The 26,537-nt window shown below is 33.8% G+C and overlaps 1 protein-coding gene across 10 annotated transcripts in view; it reads right to left on the bottom strand.

Moving 5' to 3' along the window:
- The window catches only part of CLASP2 (cytoplasmic linker associated protein 2), a 149,847-nt gene that overhangs the window by 24,255 nt on the left and 99,055 nt on the right, over positions 1 to 26,537 (bottom strand). For 4 of the 10 annotated variants that reach the window (XM_054693018.1, XM_037525983.2, XM_054693033.1 and 1 more), the window contains 10 exons: positions 24,771 to 24,872; positions 19,305 to 19,475; positions 18,807 to 18,914; positions 15,025 to 15,087; positions 13,949 to 14,055; positions 10,678 to 10,922; positions 7,771 to 7,834; positions 1,585 to 1,748; positions 709 to 787; positions 532 to 582 (listed from right to left, as the gene is read on the bottom strand). In XM_054693018.1, the coding sequence (XP_054548993.1) occupies positions 532 to 582; positions 709 to 787; positions 1,585 to 1,748; positions 7,771 to 7,834; positions 10,678 to 10,922; positions 13,949 to 14,055; positions 15,025 to 15,087; positions 18,807 to 18,914; positions 19,305 to 19,475; positions 24,771 to 24,872 (1,154 nt within the window). The remainder of the gene's footprint in view (positions 1 to 531; positions 583 to 708; positions 788 to 1,584; positions 1,749 to 7,770; positions 7,835 to 10,677; positions 10,923 to 13,948; positions 14,056 to 15,024; positions 15,088 to 18,806; positions 18,915 to 19,304; positions 19,476 to 24,770; positions 24,873 to 26,537) is intronic. The other 6 variants (XM_037526026.2, XM_037526019.2, XM_037526085.2 and 3 more) reach the window with 3 other exon arrangements.

The raw sequence follows: 26,537 nt of genomic DNA on the forward strand, positions 1-26,537 counted from the left end.
TTCACACTAATTTACAGAAAAATGTGTGCTAATAACAAGGTTAATTTGATTCTAAATTTTGTGCACACATCAGAAATGTCACACTATAAGAAGAAAAAAGTAACTTGCAGTTAAGGAGAATTGGAGAATAGCACTAAGACTAAATTTTTGTTTACTAAAATAAATAAACAGGCAAAATCTGAACTGGCATTTTGCCCAAAATATCTATTCAAACACCAAAACTTAAAAGAAAAGTATTGGGAAATCACAAACATAAAATTAGACAAGACTTTGTAGAGCAAGTTTGCATTACCAGCTGAGGGTTAGACGGCCATACTTATGTTGCTTTTTAAATGTGTATCCCCAGTAAGCTTCTCCAGGGGATAGTCTGGCATTTGAATAATATATGAAATCAAATCTGTGCATGCTTAAAAGGTTTACAAAGGTTAGTAGCTGAATACAGATGCATACAAACATTATCTGAAACATTACAGAGTTTGTAAAGAGAGTAAAGAAAAGAAATAATGCAGATTAAAACAAAAACAAAAAAACCTTGGAGCTCCAAAAAGAGTGAAGCTGGTCCCGTAGTGCTGGCTTGGCTGTCTGAAAGTTTATAAAAACAAAATGCACTGATTGAACAGCTTCTCGTGTGACATAAATATCAATATAACTTTATTAGGAAAATACTTCAGTTCCTTACAATTTCTTCAAAAGACTTGAAATGTTTACCTTCAAGCTTGGTGTTTGGGTCTGATCAACTGTAAATCTCATGAGAATGTTGAACTGAAGATCATTTGGAAAAGATTCTCTGAAATAAGAAAAAGAAGAAAGTAAAACAAAACAAAAATTAAGCCAGCAAATAAGCATTTCTCAAACTTAATAACAGAATATTATTCTTAATACCGAAACACATTATCAATCAAAAAGCATGCATGAAGTGGTATCTGTATGCGGCACAGCCTATGTGGTAGTGTATACATTAAGAATTATTCCTGGAAAGGTCTGAGCATTTGAACTTATACCCTGTAGGGGGTTAAAAAGGAAACCTGTAAGTAATAATCTATCTTGCCTCAACTATAGATTTAATCAGAAAACCGCTTTCAGTAAAAAGTTCAACATTATCAGAGATGTCGCCCCACACCTAATATCTGAATTCTAGACTCACCTCAACTTAGTAAATGGATATTTGAAATAAGTCATTTCAACAATCTACACAAGAAAGTAGAAATATAGCATTGGTTCAAAATCTTCTGAAAACAGATTCTGATTATTTAAATACATAAAAAACATTATTTTCAAATTTAGGAAATATTTTTATTTTTACTTTAGATAGAATAACAATTTCAACCCAGCTTTATAAAGTTATATCTTAAGAAGGAGAAATAATCACTTTAAATTACTCAACAAACATTAACAAAAATTTTATAAAAAGAAATGCAGTGTTTAATACATTAAATATACTTTGTAAATAAGTATCATGAACAATTTTCAAAAGGTGTCCATGCAGTCTAAATGGTTTGAAAGGACTCAAATTTCTGCTCTTTAAACACAGAAACTTTTCCTGATTCCCATTAGGTACACTTGAAATATATATGAAAATATTACCTTGTCACATCAAGGGCTTTCTGAACTTTTGCCTGAACAGAACCAAGCAAATCAGCACCCATTTTTTTTAGGAGTTGTGTCAAGAGTACAAACAACCAATCTTGAAGATCGTCTTTATGGACTTGTATGAAGTCCACTAGAGTCTCCAAAAACATGCTGAACACCTACAGGTGATAAATGGGGTGGGGGTGGGGAGAAAAAGGAGGAAATATTGACCTCTACGATCAATTCAAAATAGCAATTGAAAGGAATACAGGAATCAGAGGCACAGCGATTGGCAGCCAAGCGGAAAAACAATCTCTCTTGCTTTTCATTGGACTCTGTGATACAAGTATATTTGAACTGTTATCCAACTTCTGCTGAAGTTTGACAATTAGCTATTCCATGCAGCATCACTTGGTAAAGAAACTTTGGCCATGATGGCTGGCACACCTAATGCTTTCAGCGAAGGCATGGCTCAAACTGGTTAAACTGAAATACATTTTATCTGAAATTTACAGTTAGGAGCTACCTATCGTCTCACTGGCTTTCACCTCTTTGGAAGAGTGGCACCTAATCAGAGGGTTACTGTGTGCCAGCTGCCTTATAAGGTTACCTTATAAGGTATAAGACTGTGACATAATAGGCTAATTAGAAACTCCTTACTTTCCTCAAAATGTCAGTCATCACAATTTTATTTTTTGGCATGGTATACTGTTTACTAAAACTGCCCCAAAAGTAATAACAAATGATCTATAACTAGGATCTACAGTTAATCTATAGGATAAAATAAAACTAGTATATAAATCAACATAAAATTTTTAGAGATTTCTAAAAAGTTCTAAATGACATGCTATTAGTCTCCATTTCTATTGATTGGTTTCATACTTGGTTCCAATATTAATATAATCAAGATTTTTATAACGTGAAAAAAATCTTAAGGGAAGAGAAGCTAATATTCATTAAGTGATAGATCCCACTAAAATACTTTAGAAAAATCTTTTGCTCTCTATATAGTTTATTTCTCATACTTCTTTTGTATAGCAATAAAAATTCTCAATTTTTTTCCTCTTATAATAGAAATGAAGAGATTTTCTCTATCAGAATTAAATCTGAACTTTAACATTTGAATTTCAGTTAGAAAAACTACACTTCAGCTATCTGTTCAAGATGCGGGCCTCCCCGGTGGCGCAGCGGTTGAGCGCTGGGTTGCGAAGCTGCCCGAAGCCTTCACGTTCCATCCCTGGCTGCTCCCCGGCCACCGAAGGAGGGTCCCACATGGCGCGCAGACCTCTCCTGCCACCCGCTGCTCCCCTCAGCAGTGTACTTTGGTCCTTCTGCCTGCTCTGCTTCCCGCTCTGGCTCTGGTGAATTCTCTCACCCTCCCGCGATTCTGACTGTACCCACTGCTTGTATAAATAAATAAATAAATCTTAAAAAAAAAAAAAAAAAAGATGCTCTGGATTTGTATAAGCAGAAGCTAGGACTACTTTCAATTTTCTAGTACTCTTTAAATGCCCAGGTAGTACCTGCTTTAACACTGTTCTTTATTTCCAATTAACTCCTGCCCCACCCTGGCTATCCTTAGATTCAAGGGTTGGCAGCTGCTTCACTTAAATTATCTCTGGCCCTCTCCTCAGAACCCACAATACTACTGAACTTCACTAAACCTACACACATACATGCATACACACACATAGCTATGAACTTTCCCATAAAATTTCTTACTTGACTACCCTACCAGAGTTTCCTGGCAAATATACTGATGTTTTCATTTCTTCATCTATGATTAAAGAAGGAAGTGGAAAGTGAACATCAGTAATTAATATAATAGTAGTGCTAAAAGTTTGCTTTCAGAAGAGAAAGTTGAAAATCACGGCTCTGTCTACAGTTCTCTTTGCTTTTACAGAATAACATTAGTATTAGAAAGTACATATGAAGAGGTTGAAACTAAATTAAAAAAATAATTGTGAAAGCTGGGAGTATTTTTTTAAATAATTTAATGAAACCAACTTTCAATAGAATCAATTTATAATCTCACAAGTCTTACAACTGCCAATTTTTGGAAAGGGATTATATAACATTTGAGCTATTACAATTGAGGCAGCCTTTTCTTAACCTCTCTTCTATCTTAGGTGTGCCAGTCATCAAAAATAGAACAGAAGAACATAATCAAATTAGATTAATTAGTAGATTAAAAGCACATCTCCAAACAGAATGACAGTCTGCATAACTGCAAATAGCATTTCGTGGATTGCAAAGGGTCCATCACTGCATGAACTCTTCAGGAGAGAAAATAGAGAAAAAGGGTTAATTTCACAGTCATGCAGCAAAGTTAGGTTTCCAACAAATATTGAACCAACTTACTCTCTATTGAGAGTTCCAACACAGGGGACAGCATGCAAAAAGAAAAAAAGAAAAAAAAGAAAAACACACAAATTAGTCTCCATCAATGCAAAGTTCCTGTATGGAAGAAAAACACTTAAGAAAATAAAAATAACGGATGTTTTCCAAAGTTTTATGATAAACTCAAAATAGTTTTAAAAACAAAGGGTTAAATGAACAGTATGGGAGAAGAACATGTGATTTTCCCTTACTTCCCTGCCAAGGAAATTTAAAAACAAACAAACAAACAAAAAACAAACACAAAAAAAATCCCCTTTCCAGAATCTATTATCCTTAAGGCTCAACTTCTGGAAGGAATCTAAGACTCACCTGCCCCCATTTGCTGACCCATGTCAATAACTGCTCCACTGCACACTATCTAAACATTTATCTTTTCCCCTCTGAGCAGTACTATATTCACAAGTTAAATTACTTCTGTGAAGTCTTAGAACAACTATGATTGTATGCAGGTAAAATGTAACTTTATACTACAAGTTTTTATTTTCCTTAGTTAAGATAGGTGTTACAACCTCCTGATCCTAAGACTGCAGGCAGCTTAGCTGTCTAGAACACTCCAGGACACTAGACATAACCTACTAAATAAGGCACTCAACTGTGTCCCATTTTGGTGTCTATATACTAAATCCTACTCTAGCTGTTCAAGACCCAAAAGCAAAACTGCACAGACCATATAAATACCAATTCAAAGCATACACCTCAGTGTTTTCAAACAGTTCCTTCAGAGTCAAATGCCAAGACAACATTGGGTAGCTTTTGGTATTTGACTGACACTCCTTACATCTGAGGGGAAAACAGGTCTAGAACAGTCAAAATAAAAATCTGCCCTTAACTCCTTAATTTTTCAAATTTACAAGACACCTACTACAAATAAGAGTTGGAGGGGAGGCAGATTTTGAACACAAGCAATCTAGCTGCAACGAACGTATTTATTACCACTGTATTGAACAGTTTCTCTTAAAAAATATTAAGAGGTTTTCAACTACACATTTGCAGCTTTATGGCCTAAATATTATATACATACCAAATACTATCCAGAAGCTCAAAATATAGAGACTAAAATGTTGACTTCAACCTAAAAGGGCAGGGGAAATCCACCCAACCAAGCTCAGGGTATGACTTATCTCCTACTAAACATCATGGCCCTTTTTGGCCCTTTTCATACATTTTCTTCCCTGTGAGCTTAATGGAAAGTTGAGTTTACAGGGAAGTGATGCCAATTCAGAGTGGATCATAAACCAGGCTTGAGGAAGAGATACTATCCTAGCACTAGAATGGGGAAGAAAGACAAGTGTTTCTGAAAGCATTTTCAAGGCTATAAGGCAAAGTGCATGGCACTTTTTGGGAAATAAATATAGTTGAAGCTGGGTTGAAAGTAGAGAGACTACTGGACACTGTCTCCATGAAGAACAGAAGAGACAGAGAAGGGCAATGGATTACCAGGCAGCACTGAGTACTCAAGACAAAAGTCACACATAAAAAATGGAGAATGATGAAATACATAGGGCTGATTTCATGCAGCAGGGACCACCACATTGCTTCCCTGGACAGTCCTAACCTTCAATCAGTGGCATGAGCTCCACAAGCAGAGGTTCTTGAACATGTTTCTATTTTAGCGTCAATGAGCAGGAGTTGATTATACAGACCAAGGGTTGGCAAACTATGGTCTGCAAACTAAGAATGATTTTATATTTTTAAATGGTGTTTTAAAAAAAAAATCAAAAGAAAAATGCTACTTAGTGCGACATGAAAATTAAAATTTCACTGTTCATAATTAAAATTTCACTGCCTCCAAGCCACATTAATTTGATTGTGTATGTTCTATAGAGATTTTCATGTTGAAATGGCCAAGATCATTATGGGTCACAAAGCTGGTCTTTTACAGAGGGAAAAAAAAGAAAATACCAACTCTTGATAGGGAACAAATACATTTAGAAAAAAATAATTCAAAACCAGTTGCTAACTCCTGAAGATGGAAATGTTTTTACTTTACAAAGATACTATTAAAAAGATGTTATAAAAAGGTATACCACTATTTTAAAAATTCAAATCAAACCCTGACATTTTCATCTCAACACATTATGGTGGTGATGTGTCCAGTTTAATCTTAGTGAATCACATTACTGGCAGAGTATCTGATGGACAATCACCAAATAAAAGCAAAACAAATACAGATTAAAAATGTTCCCAATATATTTACCTTCACTAAACAAACTAAAAAAAGACCCGAACCATACAAAACCAGCTGAGACTGTAACAATTAGGACCCAAATATAAAACCCTACAAAGAAAACTCTTAAAGTAACCTTCATGACTTTTCTAGGGAGGAGTATAATTGGTTCCCCATAGCTATTAGGGGAGGCAAAACATTTCTGCTCAATTCAGTTGCTTTACCAAAGCCAAACTCAACTTTTCTGTTTACCTCTGAGAGCACTAAAAGTATTTCTCTTTATTACTATGTAAATCCTAGCATTCAATTAATTTACATTATTGCCCTAACAGAATAAAGAAAAGGGGGGGGGGGATTTTAAGAAATAATCCAGCCTTAGTCTTTTTTATCTTCCTATAGGGAAGAGTTACATCACTTATTGAAGATGTTTTCAGACTCTGTTTTTCAAAATTGTATAGGTTATTAATTATCATCTAAATCATAACTGTTTTATCTATTGGCTTATACTGCCAACAAAAAATACATCAAAATTTAATCTGTTCAGAATTTATTAGAAAAATGTATTAAAGCAAGTTACTACAATGGTAGTGGTAGCATTATCAGTATAAAATGTCCACGTCAGTTTGAAACTTATCAATGTTAAATTTTATTACACAAACTGCTTACCAAGTACATTTTAATCTTTGTGTTTAATGAGATTTTGCTTTCTTGGATAAAATAAATTTACCTCCTGATAGAACATGATCTTTGAAAATTAGCTGGATTTTAGTTTATGTATAAAGTAGGGTTTTGATTCTTTTAAATAGAATAGCTAGTAGTGAAAATATCAAGAAGACAAAAAAAGGAGTAAACAATAAGTGCAACAAAGTAAAAACAATAAAAAATAAAGTGAAATTCATTTTTCTTATAATTTACTTCCCTTCCACATCTCCCTCTCATTTAAGTTAGAAATTCTCATGTAGACATTTGGTGTCCTAAAGGAAGAAACTTAATATTAAGTTTCACCACTGTCAAACACATTGCTGAAAACAGAATACATGAATACAATTTACAAAAGTATACTATTCACTAAGGTAAACAAAAATTTCACAGTTCACATGCTGATTAGGTATAAGCAAATATATTTTAATCAATGTTAAAAGTTAAGCAACATTTGAAAATTTTTAGGGACCTTGTTAATATACGAAATACTTCTTTTATATTATTATCTAACTAACTTTGGCTAAAGCCGTATTTCTTTCTACAAAATTATTTAAGATAACAACACATTTATATTAAAGTAGTTATCACAGAAGAAAACTAAGTTAAAAAGTTAGAAACTTTTTACAACTTACCCCAATTAACTCCTGTGTAATACTAAAATGTTCTCAGCAATTAAAATACACTCAGTCTGACTGACTATATAAGAGTTGCACTTGTTACTATCTCCTTCAGTTTTTTTATAATCTTAGATATCTTTTTCTGGAGAAGCTTAAATGGTTACCAAAGATCAATTAAGTGACAGCAAATATTTAATTTCAATTATGTCTGAAAAGATCATTACATTTTAGAACAATAATAAAGCAAAAATGGTTTAGTTTTTTGCTATTATTCAACATGGTTTTGGAACAATAATCTTAACTACTAAAACATACCTTGCCATGAGGATCAGCAAACATTCTTGTGAAAATTTCGCATAATCTTTTTAGCTCAACTCGACTGTCAAAATAATAAAGGGTTAATTAATATCTTGCTGTAAGAAGTAATTTGAAAGCAACCTGATAATTAATTGGACTTTTTAAAAAAAGATTTATTTATTTATGCATACAGAACTGGGGTAGAGGCCAGAGGTTTGGGGGGTGAGAGGATTCACCAGAGACAGAGTGGGGAGCAGAACAGGTGGATCAACAGAAATACACTGCTGAGGGGAGCAGCAGGCAAGTCAGAAGAGGTCTGCTGCATGCCATGAGGGCGGCTCCCTGGCTGAGGATGGAACTTGTGCTATAGTGGCTGTGGACAGCCTCATATGTTGCATCTTAACCCCCTGTGCCACCAGGGAGGCCTTGGACTTTTTTTTTTTTTTTTTAAAGGCTAAAAAAACCAAATTTGTGGAATTTGCTTGTCAGGGCTAAATACAAAATTATTAAATATAACAGCAATTCTGTTGCAGCCCACATTGTTGTAAAGGTTGAAAAGTTATATGAATTGAGACACATCACCCAAAGCAGTGATAGTGAAGGCAAAGATAAACAGCTGGGACTACATCAAATTAAAGAGCTTCTGCACAGCAAAAGAGACAGTAACAAAAACAAAGAGAAACCCCACCAACTGGGAGAACATTTTTGCACCCAACACTAATGATAAAGGACTGATCACAAAAATCTGCAAAGAGCTGATGAGACTCAGCAACAACAAAGAAAATAATCCAGTCAAAAAATGGGCAGAAGAGCTAAAAAGAAACTTCTCTGAAGAGGAAATGCACATGGCCAACAGGCATATGAAAAAATGTTCAACATCACTTGCCATCAGGGAAATGCAAATCAAAACTACCATGAGATACCATCTTACACCAGTGAGAATGGCACATATTAAAAAAACTAGCAACAACAAATGCTGGCGAGGGTGTGGAGAAAAAGGAACTCTTCTGCACTGTTGGAGTGCAAACTGGTCCAACCACTGTGGAGAGCTGTGTGGAGATTTCTGGACCTACTAAACATAGAGCTTCCATATGATCCAGCAATTCCACTCCTAGGTATTTACCCAAAGGACACAGAAACATCAATTCCAAAGAACACCTGCACCCCTATGTTTATAGCAGCACTGTTTACAATAGCTAAGCTTTGGAAACAACCCAAATGCCCAAAAATAGATGACTGGATCAAGAAGATGTGGTACATATATACCATGGAATATTACTCAGCATTCAAAAAAGATAAACACATGCAATTTGCAGCAACATGGATGGCGCTGGAAGGGATCATGCTCAGCGAAATAAGCCAAAAAGAAAAAGAAAAATACCGGATGGTCTCACTCATAGCAGGAATCTAGAAAACTTAAATAAGGGACCAGGAAAATGAATAACTATAAGAAAGTGAAAATCAAAATCAACAAAAAACTATGAACCAGAGACACTTTTAGGGGGGCGGGGGCGGGAGGGGAGGGATTGGGGTCAGAATGGGGGGGCTGCAATTGTATGGGGAATATAACAATAAAATTTATAAAAAAAAAAAAAAAAAAAAGAAAAGTTATATGAATTGAAATTTACTCATATTAATGTAACATGAAAAGGAAAAATGTTTACATGACATTGCCAGCACATGAATCTAGTCCTTTGAAAGCTAAGATACTGGAGCCTCCCTGGTGGCACAAGGGGTTAAGTCTCACTATAAAGCTATCAGCAGCCACTGCAGCACAAGTTCAATCCCTGGACAGGGAGCTAACCCACATGGTGTGTCAGACCTCTCCTGTTTTGCCTGCTGCTCCCCTCAGCAGTTATTTCTGTCAATCTGCCTATTCTGTTCCCCACTCTGTCTGTTCCCTCACCCTCCTCTGTACCTCTGGCATATACCCCCGTTCTTGTATACATAAATAAATAAACCTTAAAAAAAAAAAAAAAAGCTAAGATATTTTCTTAAATTGCGCCACCTGAGGGCCAAACCTTTCTAAACTATTTCTACCCCCTTGCCACTTACAATGAAATTTTGAACGTATTATTACCCTAGTATGGATGGGAATGTGAACAATATTATGATGATTTATAGCAGTTAATCATTAAGTGTGATATGCAAACATTAAAAAATATTAGGTAGTATACAGGTAAACATTTATTTTAAATTAAATAGTTCTAATACTTCTTAAAATAAAAACAAAACTTGTAAATCAAACACTGATTTCAGGTATGAAGTCAGATGCAGCCGTATATTTTATACTACACTCAAAATTATGAATCATCTGAAAATAAGTTCCCTATTTTCTCTATAGAGGCTTAAAACATCATACGATAAAGCCAATGAAGTAATACAGAAGACAAAAGTCATTAGGAAAGAAAACCAAACCAAACCAAACAAACTAAAAAACAATATATACCTCTGTTCTTAGAGACATTCACTATAATTCCATTTCATGCTACACAAACACATTACATGAAAACTAAGACTGTATCTTCATTTTTATATCTGCATAAATGCCTCTCCTCCAGTAAAAAACTACCAAGAATAAATTTTAATAAACCAATCAGCTTTAATATTATATGTATTTTATTATTTGCTAATTTTTTAATTAATCCATTTTTCACTTAACTTCTATTTGGAAAGCTTCCTTTAAAAATGTTTCTAAAAAAATAAAAATAAATGTTTCTTTAAATAAAATAAGTGAATTAAAATTTTTACTACTGATAAAGTATATGGTCTAAAGGACTAAGGCTTAGGAAAACATCTGGATGCCACTTTCTGAATTCAGGACAAGCTTGTTCCCATATCAGTGTCTCTAAAGTGTTACGAAAGCAAAGTCAAGTCAAAAGTGCTAACCTAACAGGACAATTATTTCAAGACAACACAACTCACCTTAGTGTTCTCTGATTTTTTAATAAGTTCTGCAGACCAAGGAGACCTTCTTTCCTTTCTGACCAATTGGAACTAGCACATCTATTGAGGACTTCTGCCACATCTTCCGTCTGCCTCATATATGTAGGAATACTACCATTTCGAGAACTGTAGGAGCGTTCTGAACAAGCACTAGATGCATCACTGTTGGCATCATCATCTGAATGCATTCCATAAGATTCATATCTCCTTCGAGCAGGTTTTTTCTATTATACATAAAGAATCTTGTTAGTATTGGCTAAAAGAATATACCAGTACTTCATAATTTCTACTGGCCTCAAGTAAACTGCTTCTGTTTTAAAATCAGTGTAAAGCATGCTGCTAATCATTGTAATAATTAAATGTCAATATTTAGTTTTTCTTCAGAAAATATGTTTTAGAAGTTAGTAGAGGATGAAATATTCTTTAACTATGGGGAATGGCAGAAGCAGAGTAAGGGGCTATATGGAAGTTCAGATACACAAAATGGGAAGTGCTAAAATATGTGGGTATTTCCTCACCTTTCTACTTTTCACAAATACCCAAAACCACTAGAGTACAAATGAATAGAGATGTACTGGCTATTTAATTTGATAAGAGGAAAATATTACCTTTTTATATGAGAATAGCAGAAAATGGACTACTGATCAGAAAAATGCATATATCCACTTACAAAAGGTTCTGTTTTTTCCTATCTGTCTTCTGTTTTCTCTACTCTCCTGCTTTCTTCTACTATCACCAGACTTTCTTCCCTATTCCCAACCCTTATGTTTCCTAAAGAAGTAAAATATAAAGAATGACGAGAACCTGTTTGCGTGCTATGGTTTTTAGGACTCAAGGTCCTTGAGGGCCTTCATGTTTTTCCAAATGTGTATACCAACTATTTCAATTTCAATAAATATGAGTAAGCATTTTCAGATTCATTATATTTCTTTATAAGTCAACCTTATCATTTAATATATGTGTCAATTACACCTTCCACATTAAAAGTGAAATGAGAGTAAATATAGCTTATGAGATTTCCCTGGAATAATTTGAACAAACCTTTACATAATCAGATATTTGGATTTAGGCTGGTGAGCAAAGAAAACTATAGAAACAAGAAAATTATGATAAAAATTACTACATGTTAAGCAAATAACAAAAATAATTACAGGTGGGTACACAGTCTCCAAAGTCTAAAATCTAAAATAAATGTAACTTGAACTTAATTGCAAAGTTTTATACATGTTTCCATTACTAAGTGCCTCATATTGATTTAGAGACATAAATTTAATTTAGAATGGTGATAATGTGATTATTTCTTGTGTTGGCCTCCAGGATAAGCTTTGTTATAGATGTCAGTGTGAATGACATCTCATTTGTAAGAATTAATTGGGTTTAAAAATGAGAATTTCCATTAGGACCACTATTTAATCAATATCTCCTTATTGATAATTACATGTACAGACAAAAATGGATTACAGCTAAGGATCTTATTACTTCTACTTGAACGTTTTCTAGAACACTGTCATCTGTTAAACTGATGAAAGCAAAGAAAAAAGTTATGGTATCATAAGATGTCAGAAAATAGCAATGTCTATACCTTAGTCCGTATGTCTCCTAAGAGCTGAGAGCAGTAAATTTTTAAAGAGAAAAATTGAAAATAATGAAGAACATTTTGCTAAACAGCACAGGCACAAACATCGCCCATAATCAAAAACATTAAGCTTTTACTATATGGATAAATAAGCACTGCTTATCAGCAGATTGTAACTTTAATCCTGCCAAAATATCCCTTAGTCTGAACAGAAATATCTAAGCTACGAAAATATTCCCACAACCATTTTTCTCAGAGAAGTTCAAGTCTTCTGTTTGGATCCTTCCATTGTTTCCAAAGTTTCCACCAGATCAAAATTAGGCTTAATATTTGGAAAGCTTTTCCCTAAAAATTGATAGTTATAATGGTAATATGGTAATATCTAACTTATGCAAATAATTGAAGTAAACAGAACCAAATTATTGGGATTCAGACCTTTGCCTTCGTTGTTAAATATCCCTTATATAATTCAAACACATCTTAGTATACAATAGTTCAAGAATAACCCATTCAATTCATAAAATTTATGTGAACAGAATTTAACTGATAATCCATTTTAAAAGGAACTAGAAACCATGACTTGAGAAATATATCAATGAGGAATAATAAATTTAAAACATCTGAGTGATTTAATACCATCAGAATAAGATGTGATCAATATATCCATCCCCAAGAGCAAATTTCCTTAATTTACAACAAAATAATCAAATGGCTGAGGCAAAGGGGAAAATTCTGCACATACAGACTGTTAGAGCAGAACTACATATATGGCTACATTTAATGTAGTATAGCTATGACCAACGAATATTTTTAAAAACTTGTCTTTCAAATTTATGCCGCAAAAACTGTATTATATCAACATAGGTTAAAATGTGATCTAAAATTTTAGAAGGCATAATGTATTTTATTTCAAAACGAAGATGGTCTTTTATAATTCTGGACAAGAAATTGAGTAAATGATTCTCTAACATAGGATAATAATACCATAATTTGAAAGGGGATGTGTCATATTGAAGTGATTTGGGAAACTGCAAAAGTCAATCATAATCATTATTTTTTCAATGATACTTAATAATTTTTAAGTGAGAAAAACAACACTGATATATGGACCACATTTTTCTGACAAACTATCATGATTCTATAGATTATATTTTGAAGCCTTACTATTTAATATGTTGGGCCTAAAGAGTCGGGAAGGTATCTTAATTATATCTCAATTATAATTTGTCTCTAAGTCTTATATCCTCCTCTCAGCTCAGAAAATATAAACAAAAGACTAAATAAAAATCTACCCCAAACTAAAACAATATGTAAATACTTAAACTTCATACACTAGTTTTAAAATTACAACTGTAGAGCACATACATATATAAAATCTATCTGCTCTTACTCTATTATAGTGGTCTAAGACATGTTACCATATTAAAATTGTGAATATTAATATTCCTGACATACCATCAGTGACTATTGAACCCTGGTTTAAAATTCTGACAAATTAATAAACATCAAGAATTAATTACACTGCTCTTCTTTTTCACATTGCTTACTTTTGATTTTCCTACATTTAATACATAAGAATGTTCCCATCTTCTCTCCTACACTGGAGAACTGTTTATGTATACATGAGTTTCACAACTGGAACATCTACAAAGGCAAGGAAACTGAGAAGAGTACCAAGGCATCTGCTACCGCTTCCTCCACATCAGAACCCGTGTTCAGGACTCTCATGGCACTGACAGAAGACGACAGTCGGCTTGACTGGCTCATCCCATACCCTGGACCTAATTCATCAGAAGAAGAAAAACAGCTTTGAGAAAGTGATAAAAGTAACAGTGTCAGATTGGAAACTTTAAGATCCTTTAGGGGAGGAAAAAAAAACCAATGGGGCAAAGCATTTTAAAAGCAATAGTGTATACTCTGGGTACATTTACTTTTTGGTTAAGTAAAAGAGTAAAGGCAATTAAAATTACTGACAATGCGTGGAAAATAAATTTAAAGAATAGGAAGTATGATAACATTTAAGACCAGAAGATAGAAGAAAGCATTGCTAGCCAGCAAGGGCTTGCAAGTCTACAGCCCTGGAATTAATCCAGATTTAACAGTCAGGCAAATCTCACCCATACAGGTGAGCCACAAAATAGCCCAGAACAAAGATCAATCTACAAACCATTAATGACTAGGGAGATCAATGATGCTACAGCAAGAATTTACAAGGGAAAAACTCTCCATTATTTTTCCTCCTTCAAGACAGGTTTGATTTCATTTTACAACTAAGTCAATCATTTAACATTCGTTAAGCACCTACTATGTGCCCAACGTTCTGAGGTGTGAAAAGACAAACCAGAAACAAATTCTCCCCCCTCAACTACTTTCTATATCATTATTTACAATTAAAACACTTCATCCACCATTTTGGTTTTTTTTTTTTTTAAACATATGTACAAAGATGAACTACATAACTAAGAACATAAAGCAATTCTGTATTTTAAAATGACATAACTTAGGTTAGACAAAAGAAAAATGTTCATCTGCCAGTGAGAAAAATGTTCAAATAAGGTTGCTAAAGGGGAAAAGTTACTTGGGGAAGGGGGGAATTAAAAAAAAAAAAATCACAAATGATTTATTCTCTAAATTAAATTTGAATGAAAACAAATCAATCTTGAAACACAAATATTATTTTATGGAAACTGAAAAGGACAAAAATCTGAGATGAATGTACAGATGATAGTGAAAATGTACTCATCCTTCACCTGAGGCCCCATATACATCGGGGGCGTAGAGGGCACCAGTGGATCTGGAATGGTGTCTGGAAGCTGGAATAACAGGACCATACATACCTCATCTATACTATAGAAACAAGGAATAGTGGCAGCACTACAGTCAGGCAAGGAGAGTTAACACTGACATGATTAATAGTAAAGGATCAGAATACTGCCAAATAGGGCAATTGAACATTAGCATTACACCATTATCCTTGACACACAACGAATCTTACACCTGATGGGACAAACACAAGTCCACAGGAGACAAAAAAGGCAAGTATTCAAATGGAAGGAAATGTCAAAAGTACAGGCATGGAACAACAAAAAAAAATGAACATTGTAGTTAAAAAAAAAACCACTATGGTAACTAGTAATCAATAATCTTATACCTAATCCTGAACCCAGTGAGGTAGTTACTTCTATTCAATTTTATAGATGGGTAAATGAAAGCATAGAGAGAAGTTAATTAATTTTATCAACACCAAGTGATACACCTCAGTGCCTGTACTCCTTCCAGGTCTTTGCCCTTAAAGCCATACATGTACCAACTTTACATTGTTCAAAATGTAACATATTTCATTAATGTTAACATACACCTTCTCCATAATGGTTCACAGAATATAAGTTTCGAGCATTCAGGAGATGATTTAAATTGCAAAGCACATTTGAGCATTAATAAAAAGGCAGGGTCTCCCTGGTGGCACAAGGGGTTAAGCACCGCACTATGAAGCAATTCGCAGCACGAGTTCGTTCCCCGGTCAGCCAGGGAGCAACCCACATGGCGCAGCAGACCTCTCCTGTCTCTCCCGCTGCTCCCTTCAGCAGTGTACTTCGGTCCATCTGTCTGTTCTGTTCCCCACTCTGTCTCTGGGAATCCTCTCAACCCCCGCATCTCTGGCCTATACCCCAGCTCTTGTACACATAAATAAACAAATCTTTTTTAAAAAAAAAAGGGGGGGGGCATAATGATAATTTAAACAAAACTCCCAAAGAGATTTGGCATGTCTCTCTAAATCTAAATTTAGCATATTTAAAATTTTAGATTTAAAAATTTTAGATTTCATAATACATGCAGTCAATCTTTGTCTTACAAATGGAAATACATATGCTAGGAAAAATCATTTAAAATTTAATACAATATATTACCCTTTTTAAAAAGTTACTCTTTTTCAGGTACTTTATACATGATTCATTCTTTCCTTTGTCACAGTACTTTAATGACCAAGGAAATGATCAAAAAGATCGAAAAGATTAAACAAAGAATGCTATACAATATGTCTAAGCAGACCCTCATTAGTAAAACACACTAATATGCAGTTTTAATTTTACCCAGCAGAAATAATGGCTAAAATAGTGAGAAGGAATTAAACCAATATGGAAATGCCTATTGGATGAAAACTTCATGAAATCAACAGTTACCTGTGGCTGAAGTTAACAGGAAGAGACCCACTTGTATGCTTATAACAGAGTAAGTCTTTTCTGAATTTCAGTTCCAGAAATAAATGGAAGCTGAGAGTGCACATTTAGAAGATCGATCAGTTTTGCTCAACTTTAATTTATTTCTGGTTTCAGGACCCTCACACTAACTTTGTACTACAACTGAATGAATGGCAAGTAATGGGATTCATCTACTGAATAGTAATATTCAAGTCAGAGGAGCCACAGGATTCTACAAAATTAAGTAAGCAACAGCAGAATGCAGGCAAACAGAGCAGAAAATGGGAATGGGGATGACCACTTGATCTCTCAGAGTGCTATTCTTCATCCCTGTGTAACAAACAGAGTTAATCTGCTATATAATATTCATACGTAAATTAAAGGTCTATAAAAATCAATTTTTCTAAAACTACGCGATTAAAGGTCTAATCATCTTTAGCACAATTAGATGTTTCATTAGAATCAGGGAAACTGCTTCATTCACTAATAAAATCTAGTGATTTAAATTTTCAAATGGCAGCTTTGAGATGAATCTAGAAAATAAATGATAGGACAATATATCTCTAAAAACAGGCATATTAACAATGCTTGCTTGTTAAGCAATTAGAAGCTGGTTTAAAAAAAAAAAACTGTCTCTAATCTCTGACTGTAGTACAGGTTTCAAAAGGTACAGAAACAACTTTTTCTGGTTTCTCCTTGATATCTCACGTTTTCTGATAACTTTTTATCAGCATACTACAAATGCAGGTGTTATACCATTAAAAAATCTAAACTCACTGCCACCAAAGTAAAACAAAACTATTTCTATGCAAGCAATTAGCTTCAGCGGGAAGAGCTGGAGCAGCAACAGCTGGAGCAGTAGTGGCTGCGACGATCACCAAGAGGACCAAGAGCACACTGTGCACCAAGAACTGCTCTGAGATTTTTTTCAGATATTCTCTCATTTAGAATATCTTCAAAACAATCCTATGAAGTACATGCTATTATTATCCAAGTTGAATAAATGAGTAAACACAGGTATAGAAAAGGTGCAGGTCTGGGGAGCGAACCTAGAACATAGATGCTCTTAAACTAACACTTCTACTCCTCTTTCCTCAACTCCTTGATGCTGCACACTTATTTTACACAAGTGCAGCATCTAGTTAATTTTTTAAAGCATATATACATGAGGAGGTACCAAGCACATATGTCCTAACTATTTGTATGTGTATGTACATGCACATTGCATACATACACACACAATAGGAACTAAAAATATCTCTGGTAAAGTATAGAAAGTTAAGATCTTCAGCACTTACCTGGGTCTGGAATGCAAATAAAGGTTGAGGATATCCCTGCCTGTATCCCTAACTCACTGAAGTTTTTAGGTGAGTGCCATACACTCTAATGACATATTTGAGCCATCTGGCCCAGCATACAAGAAATTAATCACTAGAAATTCTGATTAATGTGCTATCTAAAGAAACAATAATTCCAATAGACAATGGTCTACTTAAGTGTCGCAAAGAGGAACTCTTTAAGCAGTTACAGTAATGGCTCTAGGTATGTGAATATAAACATATGCGTGCTAGTTAAAATGTTGAAGAACCATTTAGAAACTCTAAAGATTTTCAATGGTTAAAAAATTCTGCCTTTTTTTTTAAAAAAAGGGGGTGGGGGCTGAAACAGAATTTAGAGAGAAAAAAAATTATGACTCTCTAATTATTCTAAAATATTAAAGGTTTAAAAAATCATCTTATGTTTTTGTAACTGAAGTAAATATAGTATTACAGTTAGGCTATAATACAAACTCTATAATCAGGAACAGATAGGTTTTACAGTAGTTATATGACATGAGCTAATATATGGGATACGATTGTCAAGCTGTAAAATATGATAAAAATGTTAATCCCTCCCATTTTAATAAGTAGTTCAGATATTGATTTGTAGCACTTGTTCTAGTAAGATAAATATATCTAAGTTAAAATGTCAATATTCTTCTGAAAAAAGATACAATTATTTACTTTACAGTCCATATGTCATTTGAGAATTTAATATTTAAATATTATCTTTAAATAACACATTTATTTGCTAGGAAAAACCTTGAATTCAATATTCTGTAGTTTAAATCTATGTGATATTTACGTGATTATGAAGGCAATTTGTTATATAATGACTAAGTTGCTCATTTAAGACAAGCAAATAACAAAGGAACTTCCCAAATATATTCATTCTTCAAAAAGTCAGAAGAGAAATAGAGGTAAGGACAGACCATGAAAAAAGTGAAATTGTGGCTATTAGATAGTGATAACCCAAGGTGGAAGCATGTACCCCACACCTGTTCAAATACTTACCAAGGGGCTGAAAAGAGCGAACAGGACTTGTGTCCCTGCTGCTCTCCCGACTGGCTTCCCTGCTACACCCTTGACTCACACTTGGTCGAGGAATACGACTGCTTCGGGCTACAATGCCGCAACCAGCAGCATGGAAAGGCAAAAAACAAAAGATAGCATTTGCATTTTCTAATATCTTGGCTTTATTTTTATTTCTTAAAAACTGATCAGAAATTTAAGTTTTTCTAAGATTGAGAAGGAAAACTCCTGAATGAAGCATTATGAGGAATACAGCTAAATTTTTGAATATAGTCTTCTAGCTTTTTGAAATTTGAAGGTCAAAATAAATTTTACTAAAAGAATCATATCTTTTACTTAGGTGAGATAACTAATTCAATGTAAAATTGATATTTTAATTGAATTTCAAGTTGTTTACCTCAAACTTGTAAGTCTTCCATCTGCCAAAGGTTGAAATACAAAAGAAACTGAAGGTCCCAAGTCTCACACAGAAAATCTTACCTACTGAGAGCCTAGACGGACTAGCCTCTCTGCTACATCCCTGACTGCGTGGAATCTTGCTTCTCTTCTGTGCTGAGGCTGAATTGACCAGGACTCTCTGCACACCAGAGCTCACAGTGGAGAGGGTTGTTGTGGTCAGAACTCTTCCTGGAGACCCAGACCGGCTGCCAGCTAAACACCAAACATACATACAAATGTTAAGATGTGAACTCCAAAAGAACTGTTGAAAGGTTAAAAATTCAGGAAATACATCTGAGAAAACTGTGATAGTATGGCAATTTCTAAGTTCAAAGGAAATGGACTGAGGAAGATGTATATAGAATTGTAACCTGGAAAAAAATTAGTGTACTATGTATATACTAGGACTGAACAGTAAATCATATATAACATATTTTCAGTTTGGGGGACATAAGATGCTAAGTTTAATAAGGACAACATTATTATAACTTATCTGACAAAACACTTCAAATGGCTAACATGCTATATGTGAAAAAGTTATATATTGAGAAGGAAAAAAATTAATTCCACTACTGCAGTTATTTTTGTTAAAAATAAAATAATGAAAAATTATTTCATATTAACATAGTTTGCTGAGATGCCTCTGAATGGGGATAGCAAAAAGTTATCTATTGTCCTACTATGCATATTTTAAAATGTTTTGCAAAATTAAATTTAAAATATTTATAAAATTGAGCCGACAGAAAAAGAATATTACTTCCAGCTATCTGCCTTCAAATAGCAAAGGGAACTTGGGTGGCCAAGTCTGAGGATGTAGAAGTACAGAGGGTAGAATAGGAATAATGGCTAAATGTCAAAGAAGTCAGATTCTTTCCAAACTAGTAATTTTTCAGTGTTGGAAGGAAGATGGCATGTGATTAAGGAAATACAGAGAGGGAGCTGGACAAAATCACAAGCGATTGAGAGAGGGTTTAAATAGCTAAGAAACATGGTTTTAAACTAGAATTACATGGGTTAACTTTTAAGGGGATGAGTTCCCCTGTCAATCAAAACATTGTAGGTCTGCATTCAATCGGAAAACAGACTAGTCAAGACAGAATTGAACTCTGTTTTGAATGGCAACATTATAGAAATATCTAAATGTTATTTAAATGTTGCATTTAAATAAGTCTTTATGAAAACGACTTTTCCTCTTCATTGGGCACCATTTCTCCCAACCAATACTTGTAGTCACTGCTCACCTTGTATTATCTTTCCCAATTATGCTTCAATTGCGCAGAGCAGAGATTAAATACTCAAATGCCAACAGGGACAAGCATGGGACGTCAAGGAAGGAGGAACACTGAGTGTAGGCAGAAAGTAGTGACTTTCATTCTAGCTAGCACTGTTTTGAAGTAATAATGGCCAGCTTTTGAGTTTTTTTTAAATGAAGGTTTTGAAATTACCTGACTTTATCACATTGTGTAGGCCAAATAATACAATGCAAATTGGAAAAGCTGCCCTTGCTGCCCGCAAGTTGCCCTTGCGGTTCAAGGGCAGCTAATCTGTGACTTCTGCTATAGTTTTCTTGGAATGGTCTCACTGAATACAATTTATACTGGTGCTTAATTCTTTGCCAATACACAATATGATACTTATCTTCCATTGGTAACAGCAATACTGTGAAACAATTAAGTGAGGAGAAGAAATTCTAAACTATTGTAGGGAAATTACTGAAGTCTGTTTTGAAGTGATAGCTCATTTAAATTATTTCATGATGTTTCAGGTGAAGAATCTTTAAGTCAGGATTCCGCTGTAACCTTAAGGATACTTATAAGGCACCTATTTTCTCCATGCAGTGTCTAAACTAAACACACACACCAAAAACACCCAAACACCCAACATGCCACAAACTCACAATGCAAGATAAGCTGATGGGATATTTTATGGGAACACTTGCAACAATATATAAAGTATAAATAATGAATCAAACACATACATTATGGTATTCTGATAAAATAATATAAATTTAGAGGTATTTATTGTTAGGCAACTGGCGAATTCCTTAAAATGTAGGTCTATTCAGCAGAAATAACATGTAGTATAGAAGCAATTACTGCTTCATTTTAGATTTACTGAATTTGTCAAAATGATGCAAGCTCACTCTCTGTATATTTAAATGCATTCATGCCCTCTCCAAGGATATAGTCAGTGTTCATTTTGCCATAACCGTAACTCTCTTCTTTATGCATCTGACTTCTCATACCAGAAGTGTGATAATTCCAGTACCTCTGACTCATTCTGGAAAATATCAAGACCCTCTCCCCAGAAAGTTATCATGAATAATTATTTCTTACAAGAAAACCAGAGTTGATAAAATAGGGCATGATGTGCTTAAGGAATAACATGCTACTAGAATGTTTTCCAATTTGCAAAACTTGAAATGAGATACCTTATGCTGCCTAATATTTTCAAAGACCATGTCACACTTTTCTGATATATTACTGACCATTAATAAGGCTCCTTTGCTTTTGAATGTTTACACACGTGTGGGGTCAACCTGGGTAATTTAAAACCTCCTGGATTTTGGATAAAATCCAAAGAAAAATCATATTGGCAAGTTTTGCTCCAATATGTCTATACATTGATGGAATATTATGTTAAGAATATCTGCTGAATAGAACCCATACTTTATAATGAAAACAGGTGATCAAACAATAAATGTACACATAAAGTCTATAGAAGCTTACCACCAATGGTATTAGCAGATTGTGATCCTGAACAAGTGTAAAGGCAGAATTAGGGTAAGGGTTATAATCCATGAAGAGGGAAGGAGCAGATTTAAAATGAATGACAGATGGAAATAAGAAAGCTTTAGTCAGTAAAAAAACAAAAAACCCTAAAGCAACAAAAGCAGACTTTAAAAAAAATCCCAAAGCCATAGATGTCTAAAACAAAAGCCATACATTTTGTAGTTTTTACAACTGAATAACTGAAATCAGACACTCATGTACAAAGCAGATGAAATGAGGCTGCAAAAATAAATGCAATTCTTCAGTCTTCCTTCTACTGACAGCCTAAGTTCTAAGTAATTAAATGTTTAAGTTTTTATTATTTAAACATTTAATTTAAAACTACAGGTAAGGAAGAATCTACAATATCTTATAGTTGAAGAAAAATTACATGAAAAAACTACAAATTTTCTTTCTTAAGACACACACATACAAAAGAAAACAGGATGGGGGAGTTTGGTTGGATAGACAAACTTTCTGACAGGCTCTAAAATCATTTATACACAACCAGTCACTACCAACAACAACAACAAAAGACATAATTATTACATAAATATAAATCTGGAAGTCCCTCCACTGGGGCAATTTTTACTTTTTTCTTTTGGTTAGTCACTAGAACACACCTGCCTTGATCCAAGAAATTTCTTTATTTCTAAATAGTGATATTAAAATATGGAAAGACCATGCAAACCCTAATGAATTACTTCTCAACAAAGTGAAGATGGAGATCACAGCAATTATTTCTGTGCAAATGTTATAAGGAAACTTGCATCAAATTATAAGGCCAGAATATCTTTTTACAAATTTGGAACTGAACATTCAAATAAATAAGCAAGCAAACAAAACTTCTCCAATGTGATATAAAAACTCAGTGATTTTTATTATAGTCTTCTGATCTTAAAATTCTACTAGGTCTAAAGTCTATCACTATATTGTCACAAATTGGGAAAGAATTTGAAGTACTGTGCATTAGATTTCAAAGTGAAAACCCAAATGTCAAAAATATTCTATATTCTACTGAAGTGATTAGAAGCCACAATATGCCTAAAAGGGAAGTCCTTAAGTAACGAATTAAAATAAAAACCAAACAAAAGGCATGTTGAATCTGCTTTGAGTTCAATCTTGGAATTATTTTAGAAGAAAACTAAATAAAACAGCTCACATAGGGCCTCCCATGGTGGCGCAGCGGTTGAGCGCTGGGCTGCGAGGCTGCCCGCAGCCTCTGCAGCACTGGTTCATTCCCCTGCCACTGGTGAGGGTCCCACAAAAAAAAACCCCAAAAAACAAAACAGCTCACATAAAATTAAATTTTATTCTTAGGATACTGGAAAAGAACAGTTTCTAACTGCTACTTTTCTTTTTCTTTATTTATTTATATTTATTTCCTAATACTATTAGATCTGTGGTGACATGAAATTGTGCATTTCTAATTCCTAGGTGACGCTAATGCTGGTCTGGGTACTACATCTGGAAAAGCAAGGCTCTAAATAAACTACTATGCTAGACTATTAAACATTAAGTTACTTCAAAAATTACTCTAAAGTTATATAAGATCAAGGAAGAATGTGGTATGATCTATCTTCATTTGTTTGGGAGAACAGTCCTTACCCAGAGGGCATTTTCAGTTTTTCCTATTTGTAAATGATCCTCAATTTGCAAACAATTTTATGAAGTATTGCTGCTTATTGTTACGGCAACATTGCCAGCTTCCATCATTACTGTGCCCAGATTTTTCTGACTTTGGAAAAAAGAAGAAGAAAATCTGCTATGCAGGACTTTAGCAATTATTCTCCTGGAATCAAGTTAATAAACAAATGGGTCATCCATATCCTAATTAGCTAAATCTATTGTTTATAAAATAGCCAAATATGTAGAATAATTCTAGAATTACTTCTCTAGAAAAAGTGTGGTTTTAAAGATAAATACTAATGAAAATCTCTTGTTAAAGAAGGAATAGGAAGAAACTCTTTTAAGTTAATAATGCCACAAATGCATGTGTTACTCTTCTGGAATATGCAGAAATGGATCATTCATTCTACCTAGCCCTCAAAATTGTGCTTTTTAATAGCTGCTTATGAGAAGCTAAGTGTCCATGAAATAGCAAAATTACAAATCTTAAATTTAACAAGGAATGAAACAGAACTGGTCATTTCAATTTATGTTTCCTTACTATGAATCAGTATATACCTGCCAGAAACATTAACTGTATTCTAATAGATCTTGGAATGAATACTAAGATACCATATCTGTCTATGAATAGCAATAGCTAGATATACCAGATTTTGATGTTACTATATGGTAATTATTTTCCCTCTAAAAAGCACAATTTTCCACATTTGCAAATTTCTGAGTAGATTGTGGAAACCTTAGCCCCAAGAGAGATTTTTGCTATTTAAAATATCTCCATGCAAACATTTGCATAGCAAATGAAGTTTTCCTTTCTAAGTGGCAGGTTTCAATGATGCAGCCCTACAAACACACCAAAGACAAGACAACACTCACTCAAAGAAATTCCAAAACATGCACAACAAATGACCCAAAACATTGAAAAAAAAATACCTTCATTTTTGTCAGGTGATGATGAACCTAAAGTACAGAACAAGAACTCAGTATGTGGCTTGTCTTTTTTGAAATTAGCTTTGTCTTTATCCACTGGTCAATCTCCTAATACAGTAATATACAAGCAACACACTCATCCTAACATAACAAAGGTAGGCGGAACGTAGGCAATACGTACGCTGTGACTGAGACACCATTTTTGTTCGGCTTCTTCCTCTAGAATCTGTCTTGGCATTTCCTATGCCAGCAAGTGGTGCTGAAAGCTTTGCTCTCACTCGGCCTGAGGAATAAAATTATTTACAAAATTAAAGACATTTTCCTATAATGAGGAAGAAAATCTCATTGTAATTTTCCAATTGGAAATGCTCTTCAAATGTAGTTAAAATCTGTAATAATGTAACCATTGCTTACAGATATTTCTCTTAAAATTGAAAAATATATATATTGTGCTTTTCATGTGCTGTTGTATAAGCTAACTCCCCTTCAAGTATAAGAATAAAGTTAAATTAAAAGATTTCCATTCTCAGTTTGATATATTCAGTAGAGTTATAATTAATGTAACTGTGACAGGCATCCTACTTGTTTCTTTACTGGTATTTCCAATTCTAATATTTCAATTTCCATGAAATTTAGATTGTTTTCAAATTTAGTCTATGATTTTAATTATATGCCTAATCTTAGAAACAACAAACCTAACAATGCTTTTTACTGAAAATTTACTTCTAATGTTACTTGCAAGAAGAAATATTAGGAAAAATATAATATTTGTATTCTGTGCTACTGTCAGACTACCATAGATTTATATGGAATGTTTGCTACTCTTTTCCCTCAACCACCCAACTGTATTTATACAATGATTTAAGGACTATCACTAAGAATTGGCACATTCCTCAATACATTCCTTTCTCTGATTCCCAGTCACAGTCTCTCCTCTACTGTGCCTCAGCCCCTCCAGAAAACCAAGCCACAAACATCTATTTCTAGAGCTCTTGAGCCAAAAAAGATAATACATATCAAAGTGCTTAACTGTCATTACTAAAAAACAAACATGTTACTAGCAGCTACTTAGGTGTTCTCAAGCAACACTCAACCACTATCAAATGAGCACCAACACCAAACAATCATAAAGAAGGGCTCAGAATCCTTTTAAGTTAAAAGGTACAATTTGTGGGGTAAGCACAAAATACTGCCTAGCCTGATATGGCTATGTATATTAAGAAAAAATACACTGAGAAGTAGAAAGAAATTACAAAATTTAGAAATGAGTAAGGAATTAATAATTAAGAGAGAATTAATAAGAGAGTGATTAAGAACTAGGAATAAAAATAGAAGAAAAACCAGAAATATAATTGGCAGAGTCCTAGCATTTTCTCTTCTTTGAAACCTCTAATAAACCCCGCAGTTCAGGTCTTTCATACTTTTTATAGAGTCTCTTTAGAGTAGGTCACATATTCTCCTGACTAAGAAGTAAAACTGAAAGACAAAATTATTACTTTTGAAGTGGATAAATTATCCACATTCTATATAACACAGAAATTAAAATAAGTTTTGTATTCTGATATTCTCATTCTAAATTACAATGCCACAGTGCCAGAATTATTTTCAGGGCATTCTGATATAAAACATAAAATATTTCAAATAAATCAGAGTAAATATAAGGCCAAAAAAAAGTTAAATCTACTTGGCTTTGTAGTACAAGAAAGTGTCATCCATGTGAAACGTAGAAGAAAAAAAATGTATTTCAAATAAGTTTACTAAGATGTCCTTCAGGCACTATAAATACAAAAAATTTTCCTTTCTATAAATTCAAAAGCAATAAATAATTACTTTCATGGTAAACTGCTCACTAAAATAAAGTACTAAACCTAGCAAATTTGCTGTCCAACATTTCTTGTTCTGAATTCAAATCATGTGCATTTCCCTAGTCACTGATTCAAAATCAAAG

This window comes from Talpa occidentalis, unplaced genomic scaffold, assembly GCF_014898055.3.
Source record: "Talpa occidentalis isolate TD23 unplaced genomic scaffold, MPIMG_talOcc4v2.1 talOcc4.10, whole genome shotgun sequence".
NCBI lineage: Eukaryota > Metazoa > Chordata > Mammalia > Eulipotyphla > Talpidae > Talpa > Talpa occidentalis.